Here is a 12132-nt window from a genome sequence, read left to right as displayed (position 1 = left end):
GCTGGCCATGAGCAGATGAGTTCCCGAGGCCAGGAAGCCGAGGACAGAAGCCGGGGGTCAGGCGCCAGTGCCCTGTGCAAAGCGGGGAGAGCCGGGCGCGGGGTCCCCTCTGTGGCCACCACAGCAGAAGGCACGGTGCCGGATTCAAGGTGACGGCTGTGCCTGGCTCCATTCTACTCAAGTTGCCATAGCAGCCTCTCTCCCCAACGAGCAGCTTCTCCTGGAGCCCTCAGCCGGGAGGGACGTCATTGCTCGCGCTTGCCCATGAGAAGAGGAGACTGGCCGGACAGGGAACTTTCCTGGGCAGGGGTCTGCAGACCACGTGGGTGCACCCATGCTGCCTGGAGCAGGGTGCGGGGGCGAGTCCCCCCAGCCAGAGGGGACCCTCTGGGCTAGCATCCAGGCCTGGGAGCAGCCGCAGCCAAGCGTGTCCTTGGAGCTGTCCATGCGTCCGTCAGCCTGCCGGCCTGTCTCCACTGGAGGTGCGTGTGTTTTGGCTGAATTCCCAAGTCCTTGCTTGTATCCCGAAGTGAATTTCTCCAAAGAGACAAATTTTTAAATCAAATAAATAAGGAAATAGGAGAAATCCTTGGCCCTGCCCTGTGTCCCAAGAGGTGTTTTTAAGATTAATTGGATCTTCTTTTTTTTCTTAAAGTAAAAATTGGTGACGCCATTCAGGCCTCGGGGAGGGAAGCCTCCAGGAGGACTAGGAATTGGGAGGCTGGCAGCAGCGCCTGGAAACTCCGTGGGGGATGCTTATTTATCTTTCTGTAACCCTCCCCTGCTCTGCCTCCCAGTAATTCGAATTTTCTTATTGTCTGTTGGTCTTGAGAGGGGTGCAGGGAGGTAAGAAAGGTTTTGCCCTTGTCATCGGAGCTGAGTGTGATGCAGTGTGTGCTGAAGATGGGGCAGTCCCAGGTGGGAGCTGAGGCCCATGAGTGTGTCTCCTTCCCCGCCTTGCCCCCGCCGGAGCAGCCAGGCTCCAGCCTGCGACAGATGGTGGTGTCCACTCCCTGGGCAGCAGCTCGACTCCCAGGAGAGGGAGAGAAACGGCATTTGGACCAGCCTCTCCCTGTTGCCTTGAAAATAAAATGTGACTTTGAAGAATAGGACCCTCAGAGAATCAATCAGGTATCAGCTGTGCACACTCTCTGGAATGTCCGGCCGCCTGTCAGTGACCCCCCTCCCATCCCTCAGCTTTCGAAAAGGAGGTTCCTGCAGTGCCCAAGAGTTTGGTCCCCTCCTGGGGCCAGTTTTGCAGAAGGGCAGGTGTGCTGACCTCTTGGTTGCTGTTTGCACAGAGCAGGGCGTTAGTGGATCAGATGGTCCCCGGATAGAGTGAAGATGGGGAGGAGGGGCCCAGAGGGAAAAGCTGGGGTCTGGGGCTTAGGGGCTGGGCAGGTTCAGAAACAAGTGAGGATGGGTTGTGGCTGCAGGACCCATTTAGTCCTTGACAGGGGGAAGTCTGTGCTGGCGCCAACAGCAGCAGCAGTGGGACAGACTGGGGAGAAGTAGGGACAGACCAGTTCTCCTGTAGCCACTTCTGCAGCACCGGCTCCTGAACAGACAACCCGATTGTGATCACATGAGCTCCTGGGTCCCCTTTGTTCATCACATAGAGTCTTGGGCTGACACGGGGTGATATTTTATTAGCCCTTTTACCAGGCAGCTTTATGTGCTGGTCGTGAACTTGTCCTCTTCTCTTCTGTCTTCATCCCTCTCTCCACCCTTAAAATGTCTTGATGTCAGAGCTCACTCGGGTTCTTTTTTGTTTGTTTTGAGATAGAGTCTCACTCTCTCACCCTGGGTAAAGTGCCCTGGTGTCGTAGCTCACAGCAACCTCAAACTCTTGGACTCAAGTGATCCTCTTGCTTCAGCCTCCCAAGTAGCTGGGACTACAGGCACCCACCACCACATCTGGGTCATTTTTCTATTTTTAGTAGAGACAGGGTCTGGTTCTTGCTCAGGCTGGTCTCAAACTCCTGAGCTCAATTGATCAGCTTCAGCATCAGCCTCCCAGAGTGCTGGGTTTGCAGGTATGAGCCACCATGCCTGGCCTTGCAGCTCACTGGTTCAGACTGACCTCTGACTCAGGAGGCCTGAATGTGGCTGCAAGGAGTGTATCAGCACCATTGCCTCAGACTCAGGGGTTCCTGGCAGTTTCTTCACAGCAGAGGCCTTGGGAAGAGAGGCGGATGGTGTGTGGAGGCGCCCACCAGCGTGCACCAGGGTATGTGTGTGTACTTGTTAGTGCACACACACATACTTCCTCCAGTTCATAGGCAAGGTACACACGTGAGTGTGTCTGTGAGTGAGTGGCCTTGAGCTGCCCCCCTTGCTCCCCATCTTGGCGCCCTTGTCCCCCGTGTCCACTCTTCTCACTGCTTTCCATGACTGCCTGGGCTTCCCAGCGTGAGGTACAGAGGGAACACTCTGCTTCCCCATCAGCCGCTCCTATGCCAGGACCTGTGCAGTGAGTCCTGTCCTCACTGAGGGAAGGGCTGGGGAGTCTTGATCGTCTGGCCTGCTGGAGCCTGTGCTGCTGCGTCCGTGTCTTTGCAGGACAGTGAACCCGACCCATGGACAGTCCCATCCAGCCCTGGCCCCATGCGAGGGGCTTTGGGTTTCGCCCCTGTGGCTGCCCATTTCCACCTTCTTCAAGCAGGACAGGGTGGCCCCCGTAGGCCGCAGGCAGCAGCAGTCTTTCTTTGGAGCAGGGGCCATTGCATTGAGGTCAGGGCAGCCTGAAGTCCCAGAGCCAGCTTCAGAGGCGAAATGATCCCCACTCAGCGCTGCCTCCCAGCCATAAAAGCCAGCAGGTCGTGGGAGCCAGCCACAGCCCTCTGGTTGGGAGAGGCCTGGGGCAGGTTAATTAAAGTTAACTGAGTGAAAAAATAATTACAGACACTGCAGAGGGGAGAAACCCACGCCTGCATTTATACTCCGCAGCCTCCAGGCTTTGGGAATTTTTTTCTGGGCAGGGGAGGGGAGGGCGCCTTGAGCTCCAGGGGCTGGATGTGGAGACAGTAGTGGGGCTTCTTCTCCTAGTGCCAGGGCTGGGTGCCCTGACAGAGGACCTGCACCCCAGCAAGGAAATGTCCTTGTGCCAGGCAGTGCAGCCAGTCTGGGGCCTGACCGGCCATGCAGCTGTGGTCTCATAGGCCGCTGGGAGCTGCCCACATGGGAGCTGGGAACTTCCCCCAGGATTCCTTGAGTGGAAAGAGGGTGGTTCCCGGGACCTGGGCCAGTAGGCAGTGAGCGAAAGGAAGGAACAGAGTGACCCTGCTTCAAAGGGGAGGTCCCTGGGACACCTGCTGTGGCCTGACTCCTGTGCACCCTGTCTGCACCCCACTCATAGCACACTGCTAGAACTTATCCTGCCTTCAGGCAGAAGTCTTGGGGTGCTCCCATTGTGATCCACAGCCTGGCCCAGTTGGGCTCACTGGCTGGTACCTGGGGTGTTAGGAATTCTTCCCTGGTTTTAGGAGGACACAGGGTGAGGGAACAGCTCATGTGGGCACACTGGGTCCGCAGCAGCTGGAGCCGACTGTCCACGAGCAGCACCACAAGGGACGCTAGCCCTAGGGCCTTGAGGGAGGGCAAGAACAACTGTGGCCTACATGGCCAGAGCTCCAGGTCCCACCGGTGTGATTGTCCAGTGGGGCCTGAATCCTGCCGGCCCATCCATGTGTGTTAGTGAGGACTATCCTGGCTGGCGTTGCGGAGTTAGTCTAGGCATGAATGTCCTCTAGGCTGGGTGGCTCCTCAAAGTCTCTGAGGAGACTCAGAGCTTCTCTGTTCACTGAGCCACTTGTCAGGGACAAGGACCTAGCTTCCCGCCTGCACCTAGACCCCCCCACATGTGCTCCCTCGGTGGCTCAGAGAGGCTGGACACTGCATGGGGTGGCTGCTACTTCAGCACTATAGGTCTTGGGAACCCCCTGGACTCCCCCAGGCAGGACCAGAAAGCGTCATGTCATGGCTTTTCGTGGGATGTAGAGGTAGGAGACACTGGCAGGAAGCTGGTGTCCTGGCCGCAGCCTCCCTGGGCTTGAAAGGGTGGAAGGGACACACCCAAGTCACTTGCAGAGGGCGCAGGGCTCCAGGGCCACCGCAGCGATGGGGCTCCCCCCGCCAGATGGCCTGCGACTCGGCGATGACGCTCTGCTCCTCTGCCCCATAGATCTCAGCCTGATGGACGTCTGGTGTGGACAATGAGGGAGGAACATGCCTCCCCCACCTGCGAGGTGAGCCCGGAGCAAGCCCCGGATGACCCCGCGACCCGGGACCATGCGGCTGGCCTGCATGTTCTCATCCGTCCTGCTGTTCGGGGCTGCGGGCCTCCTCCTCTTCATCAGCCTGCAGGACCCCACGGAGCTCGCCCCCCCGCAGGCGCCAGGTGAGCCCGCCCCCACCTGAGGCCCTGGTGTGCCGGGCCAGGGGCGATGTGCCCTGAGTCTGTGCCCGGCCTGTGGGGGTCGTTGGTTCCCACGTGGGAAGGCCATGTCTGACGTCAGACCTGCTCTTAGAGACCACAGTGTGGGGGAGGGGGCTGCCTATCTATTCAGCCTGTTTAGGCCTTTATTGAAACTCAGATATAAACAGGGCTCTGCCCCCGCTCAGGTGTCTTCTGCGTCGTCTGCGACATCAGACTGTGGACTTCTCCCTGAGCCCAGGCCTCCCGAGTGAGGCTCAGTTCCCTACCCAGCCCAGAAAACCCCTTGAATCTCGCCCCTCTGGCCTGGACAAAGGGGGTCGGGGTTCCTCCTGGCTTTGACAGACAGTGCCCCCCATTTGTCCCCACCTGCTGCTTGATATGCCACCTGTGCCTGACAATGTGCTGGAGGGCTCCCTGGGTCTCGGGGGTCTGCTGGGGACAGGTGGGATGGGGGTGAGGGGAGAGAGCAGGAAGGGTGGGTCTCGTGCCTCAGGGCAGATGGACCATGCAGAGGGGAGCTCAGCAAGGTCTCCGCTACTGGGTCACAGCTCCCGTCGCCAGGGACACAGCAGGGCTGGAGGTGACCAGGGCAGGGCCAAGTCCAAGGAGTGCTCTGCTTTGGAGCAAGAGGAAGCAGGGGTCTCCACAGTGGCCCCTATTGGGGCAAGTCCATGAAGACTCCCCCAACCCCGTGCTCACACACTCTCCACACCCAGCATGCGCTCACTCTGTCTGTGAACCAGAGATGGCGGGAGAGCAGTGGAGGCCTGAGGTTAGGCCGAGGCATCCTGAGCCCTGCCTGCCTGCAGCCCAGAGCACATAGAGCCCAGGGACCTGCCCTCAGTCCTACGGCTGCAGCCTCCTCCGTGAGGCTGCACTCGCAGCTCTCAGTGGCTCACACTCTTTCTCTGCAAACCACCCTGCCATTGTTTTGCTTCTGCAGACAGGGGCCAGGCACCCATGATGTGTGGCCTTGAGTGCAAAGTGAGGGCCCATGGGCACCAGGAGGGAAGGCAGGTGAAACAGAGCTGGGGCGCTGGGCTGGCAGCGGCCACCAGGGGCCCTGTGTGGAGAGGCCTACGAGCGGATGTTTCATCACAGAGCATCAGAGGAGGTGGCTGAGGCAGTGGGCCCCCAAGAGACAGTGGGCAAATCATCGGTGCTGACTCACTCCTGGGCCGGTCCCCACAGGTGGTGGCTATCAAAAGTGAGCATGGCTGTTCCTAGACTTCTGAAGAAGCACATGACTGGCCTAGCTTCTCTGTGGGGACTTTGCAGCCTCGCAAGAGCCCTGAAATGGCCAGTGACTCTGCGTCAGCAGAACGGGGCCTCATGGGACAGTGCTGTCAGGGCAGGCTGAGAGCTGGTCCCCAAGGTTGTATGTTACATACAGAAATGTACTCTGGAAGAAGGGCGTTCAGACGCTGCTCGGGATAAGTGTTGTGTATGTCCTCGGTGAATATCTTGGTGTGTAAGTGGTTGGGGACACATCTGTAAGCAGGTGGCCCGGGTGTCTAGAGTCTGTGTTCTTTGGGAAGGGCCTAGGAGAGGAGGTGTGAGTGTATCTGAGATGTTCACTTGGGACAGGGGTCTGGGCCCATCTGGACACATTCCTGGGCCAGGCTGGACATTCCTGGTGGCATTTTTTGGTTTGGTGGCCATGACTCCTGCCTGCCATGCGACTGGGGTCTCTGGGGTAGAGTGGGGTGCTCGGAGCCTCAGGCTAGCAGGGGGCCTCTGATGTCATGAGCTGAGGCGAGCGTCCCCCCGCAGCAGCAGACCCAGGTGAGGAGACTCCGTGAGGTCATGTGCGCCGGGTGGCGGACACCCTTGACGTTGTCCGTACATCACACCAAACACAGTCATAAAACTTTAAGTAATACTTACGTTACTTTCCCTTCAAAGCGCTCCTGACACAGGCTGTTTGTGTTGATTTGTTACTATTCATTTATTCCTTCCCTGTACTTCTCACAGCGGCCTAATTGTGATTCTGTACCAAGAAAGCAATATCAAAGTAATTTTCCACAACATTAGTTACAATTTTCTTCTGATCTTTCAAGTGAAACAATCCCATCCTGTTGGCTTCTCTGGGCATATAAACCTTGATTACATTTATCTGTTGGAAACCAGTGCTCACAAAGTGTATGTGTCCAGTTGCACGGCTGGGTGGCCCCTGGGGCCCCTGACAAGTCTTTCTGTGCATTTCTGTCTATGGGAGTTGCAGGCTCTGGAGGCTGCCCTGCAGTCGGAGAGGGTCAGAGGAAATTTCACATTGAGGCACAAACTTTTCCTGGGGACAGAGTTCTCTGGGATCTGCAGTTTGTTGCACAACAAAGATGGGAGGGGAAGGGGAGCTGTGAGGATTCAGGAAAAGGCCTGAGAAAGCAGCAGAGTTCTCAGCTGCCTGTGGCCTCTCCAGGTCTGGCAGCTGCCAGGTGTTAACTTCTCCTGGGCCTGCCCGGCAACTTCACCTGCCTCGGGCATTGGATGGAATCCTATGGGGTTGCTAAGTTTTGTAAATCAAATCATATTAAAACTTGCTCTATTTCAACCCAGATATTTTGATACAGAAAGAGCGACCTGCATTCCAAGATTAGATTTTCTTGCATATCCAAGAGTTCACCTATCCAGTTACAATTATTTTCCAGTTTTCAATATTGCCAGGCCCTGAGGCCAGCGTGTCTACCTTCAGGAAACTCAATCCATGGCTCAGGTGATAAGACTCACCCCTTCTCCAAGAGGAGGACTTGGAGACCAGGCCCAAAGCAGGAATAACAAACCCCAACTCACATTCTGTTGGGCAAACTCAATCTTGTGAGCTGCCTTTCTCTTCCCTTTCCTCCTTCCCCCTTCTCCTTCCCTTCCCTTCCCGCAGAGGCTTTCTCTGTTACCCGGGCTAGAGTCAGCCTTGCTCTCACAGCAACCTCAAAGTCCTGGGTCCAATTAATCCTCCTACTTCAGCCTCCTGAGTAGCTGGGACTACAGGTGCCTGCCACAATGCCCAGTTAGTTTTTCCATTTTTAGTAGAGATGGGATCTTGCTCTTGTTCAGGCTGGTCTCAAACTCCTGAGCTCAAGGTATCCACCTGCCTCCGCCTCCCCGAGTGCTAGGATTAAAGGCCTAAGCCACTTGCGCTAGGCCTGAGCTGCCTTTTGTTATTAACTTTTATCATGGAGAGATTGGAATACACAGAGAAGTAGATTAGGATAGTGCCATGAACCCTGTGTACCTGTCACCTGACACTCCCCAGCATGGGCAAAGTGGCCCAGTCCACATCAACAATATCCACCTTCTCTCTGATTTTGAAGCTTATACTTGACATCCTATCAGTTTGTCCACATTCCAATACATTTCTCAGTTTAGAAGTTAAGAACTCTTTTTAATTCTTTTTTTTTGAAACAGAGTGTCACCCTGGTGTCAGCCTAGCTCACAGCAAACTCAAACTCTTGGGCTCAAGCAATCCTCTTGCCCAAGTCTCCCATGTAGCTGGGACAGCAGGTGCCCAACACAATACCAGCTAATTTTTTTCTATTTTTATTAGAGATGGGGGTCTTGTCTTGCTCAGGCTGATCTCAAACTCCTGAGCTCACAGGATCCTCCCATCTTGGCCTCCCATAGCCACCAGGCCCGGCCAAGAACTCCTTTTTTAACATGACCTCTAAACCCACTCCTTTATATCATCACAAGTCCACTCCCCATTGAGTTTACAAGTTGTCTCACTAATAAAAATACCTTTATCTCCAGTTTGTTTCATCCTGCACATCGTGGTTGGTCGCTAAGTATTTTGAGTTTCTTTTAATCTGTACGTTTCCCTATGTCTTTATTTTCTCTTGCTATTTATTTGAGGAAACCAGGTCATGGGTCCTATAGAATTTCCCACCGTTGGGATTTTGCTGATTGGGGCTGTTTGGGGTGGTTTAATTTTTTCCTCTGTTCTTTGTAGTCCTAATAAATTGGGTCAATCTTGAAGCTTGATCAGACATAGGTTTGGGGTTTTTTGTTGTTTTGGGGAGGGGCTCTTGGCATGATTCATTGGTTCTGTGTGCCTCCATCAAGGGGCTCAGGTCTGGCAGGCTCCCGTCTGCCCGGCTTGCTTGAGATGTCACTTAGTCACCGATCATCTGTTCACTGGGGGTTACACCAGGGCAATGTTCTGATTTTTATCGTTCCTTCGTCATTCTTTTAAGTGGAATGGATTTTATTTTAATGGGGCAAGAAGAGCCATTGTCAGTGACCCATGAAGCTAAAGTGCATGGTGGATTGATTGGTTTATTCACTGATAGATTAAAAAAAAATATGACCATGATACAGATTCTGCGCTGGTACACTATAAAGAGCACTTTTTTTAAATTAAATCATAGCTGTGTACATTAATGCATTTATGGGGTACAATGTGCTGGTTTTACATACAATTTGAAATACTTTCATCAAACTGGTTAACATAGCCTTCACTGCAGTTTCTTAATTATTGTATTAAGACATTTATACTCTACACTTCGTAGATTTGACATGTATCCTTGTAAAAATGCACCATGGGTGTGGTCCCACCGATTCCCTCCTTTCACTCATCCTCCCCCTCCTCTTTCGCCTTCATCTTGGGCTGTGGTTGGGTTATAGCTTTCATATGGAAGTGTGGGTGCTTATATATTGGTTTCATAGTAGAGCTGAGTACATTGGATATTTTTTCTTCCATTCTTGAGATACTTTGCTAAGAAGAATATGTTCCAGCTCCTTCCACATAGGGATACTGCTTTTGTTTTTTACTTTTTTTTTTTTTTTGAGACAGTTTCACTCTGTCACCCTGGGTAGAGTGCCCTGTCATCATAGCTCACAGCAACCTCAAACTCCTGAGCTCAAGAGATTCTCATGCCTCAGCCTCCTGAGCAGCTGTGACTATGGGCACCTGCTAGGATGCCCAGCTTATTTTTTTTATATTTTTAATAGAGATGGCATCTCACTCTTGGTCAGGCTGGTCTCCAACTCCTGAGTTCAGGGGATCCACCTGCCTCAGGCTCCCAGAGTGCTGAGATTACAGGTGTGAGCCATCAAACCCAGCCACCATCCATGTATTTAACATTCATTTAGTAACTGAAAACCCCCTGTGTTAATTCCTTGTACACCATTTGACAGATGAGACTACTGAGATAAGAGTGGTTAAGACCTAACTGTGCCCAGTGACACAGCCCAGCTCTGAAGCTCCCTCAGATTGTGTGTCCTGAGGCAGCTTCCTGTTGACCACTGCACCAGACTGTGTCCCCAGCACTGTGGCACCTGCTGTTACCCGGAGCAGAGCCTGGGCAGAGAGAACAGTGCGGATAGAGGTTTGGAGGCATGACAGAACATGGCACACAGACAACTCCAAGTGGTTTAGGGCTGCAGACACAGCCAGGCCCAGCAGACCCTTGGAACATGGCAGAGGACTTGGGGTTTTAGGGTGGGGGGTGCTGTATCAGAAAGTCTATTCTGGTGGCTGCATGTCATGTGACTATGGGCAAGGAGCAGACGGAGAGAAAGGATGAAAGCCAGGAGAGCCGCTGGGAGGGTGTCGAGTGAAGCCAGGAGAGATGCAGGCCTGGGGCAGATAGGGCTGGGTGAGGGATGGTTTCAGGGCCACCAAGGGCATCAGGTGCAGAGTTGGTGACCTTGGGGGTGGGAGGCTGAGTAGGGTAGGACCCTGGGGTTTCTGGCTCTGGCAGAGGGCAGTCAGGGGTGCCCTGCTCCAAGCCAGATTTGCCAGATGGGGACAGGCCCTGGGGAGGGGGCAGGAGACTGTGTGTTGTTGTTTGGGCTACGGCATTGGAGATGCTTGGCAGGATGCGTGCAGTTGCCCTGTGACTCCTCCACCACAGGGCTGAAAATCAGGGTTCTGCCCAAAGCTGCTCACCTTGTCCTGTGAGGAGGCCTCTATGCCTGGGTCTCTGGGCTTGCTGCAGGGGGAGAGACATGTGTGTGACATCTGAGCAAGACCACTGTGAGCCCAGCCACCAAGTGAGCAGTGCTGGGGTGGGGGAGAGATGCAGAGGAGGGCGAGACAGGGAGAAAAAGCTCAGGCTGTGCTCTCAGGAGGGGCTCACAGTGTGGGGGTTCAGCAAGGGGGTTCCCAGGCCCTTTCCTGGAGGTCTCCAGTCTGGAGAGAGTAGAGGAGGGGAATTGGCCTTGCCTCAGGGGGCCCTGGGAGAACTTACCCAGGGGATGGATACTCAGAGACAGGGCAGGCTGTGAGTCCTGGCTCGGCAGGTGAGAGCTGGAAGACACAGGAGGGCATCTGGAGGAGGGGTGCTGTGAGCCAGTGTTCATCCTCTCTAGTGCATAAGAGGTGCAGCCTTCCAGGGGCAGCAGTGTGGTGGGCCTGGTGACACTCTGTTGGATCTGCGGTCACGCACAATGTCTTACAGCTAGAAGTCAACAGAGCCAGTTTTCCAACACCCGTGGGTCTCACGGACTCCAGGGCTCTAGGTTGCTTCCCTAGAGGCAGGGCTGTGTGGACTGAAGGCGGCTTGGCCCTCACGCTGGGTCCCACACAGTCCACCCAGGACACACAGCCCTGCCTGTGCCGGTGCTGAGGGCTACCCGGCAGTGACAGTTGTGTCTGGCCCCTACAGTGACTATCTTTGACCAGGGGTGTCTCTCTGAAGCTCTGAGACCACACCACCAGGACAAAAGCCCTGGCTGCGCCAGAGCCACGGGGATAACTGCTAAGAGGCTCTCAACAATTCAACCAAGTGGGGTGACAGAGTAAGTGAGATGGAGTAGCCGCCCCATCAACCTTCCCTGGGCAGCTTGGCATCAGGTGGGAAGGCAAGTCCTGTCCTCCTTCCTGGTCGGGCAGCCAGCCCCTCCAGCTTCCATGGAGCCTCCCGCCCTTCCCCAGGCAGGTGGGTTTTATTGGAATCCTCTCGAGTCTGTTTCCCAAAACCATTTTCTAATGGCATTGCAGAACATCATATATATTTCCCACAAACCTTGCGAGGCTGACACATCCTTGTTGTGACTGTGAATATCAGAAGTGACATGTAATTGCAGTGATCCATCCTGTTAAGTAGCTGGTAATATATCATCTCAGAATCAGCAGGGCTGGGACTCTACGAACCGATGTTTCTAAACACACCTGCAGCGTCTTCAAACTTCTCAGCAAACGCTGACAAGAGCCGCCTCCCGTGCTCACCTTTCTTGGGCCACAGCAGAGACAGTGTCACCTGGGAAAGCCGCCCACTGGGTTTTCAGTTCTTCTGGAGTGTCCCCTCCTTGTCACCTGCTGCGCCAGTCTCTTGAGGTCACAGCCGTAGGTGGGATGCTTATAAAAGCGCTCCTCCCAAGCATGGCCCTGGGATTCCTGCCCTCCTTTTTCTGGTAGATTCCAGAATATCTTTGTGGGGGTTCTTTCTGGGCCAGGCCAACCATCACTGTGCCAGCAGAGGGAAGGAGGAATCTGGTGGGCTCACTTGGAGATGGGTAGGGAACAAGGGGGTGGCCAGAGCCCAGGGACACAGAGAGCCAAGCCCCAGCTGATGCTTTACACCAGGCAGGGTCCCACCCATGCTGCATTCTTCACTGATTCTGAGGTATCATTTACTTAGGCTGCATTGTGAAAGGCGCCCCCTGGAGTTGTACCAGGGCAAGTATGGATGGAGGGGTGGATATGGAGCCTCCACAAGGTGATAATCCAACAAATGCCAGAAAGAGGCAGGGTCAGA

General features: G+C 54.6%; 1 protein-coding gene across 1 annotated transcript in view; it reads left to right on the top strand.

The window, feature by feature from the left end:
• CHST8 (carbohydrate sulfotransferase 8) overlaps positions 1-12132 on the top strand; it is a 131587-nt gene that overhangs the window by 52285 nt on the left and 67170 nt on the right. Inside the window, exon 2 of the mRNA XM_053608128.1 lies at positions 4184-4399. Within this exon, the coding sequence (XP_053464103.1) occupies positions 4270-4399 (130 nt within the window). The 5' untranslated portion in view covers positions 4184-4269. The remainder of the gene's footprint in view (positions 1-4183; positions 4400-12132) is intronic.

Source organism: Nycticebus coucang, chromosome 10, assembly GCF_027406575.1.
Source record: "Nycticebus coucang isolate mNycCou1 chromosome 10, mNycCou1.pri, whole genome shotgun sequence".
Lineage (NCBI taxonomy): Eukaryota > Metazoa > Chordata > Mammalia > Primates > Lorisidae > Nycticebus > Nycticebus coucang.
This window is presented reverse-complemented; position numbering and strand designations above follow the sequence as displayed.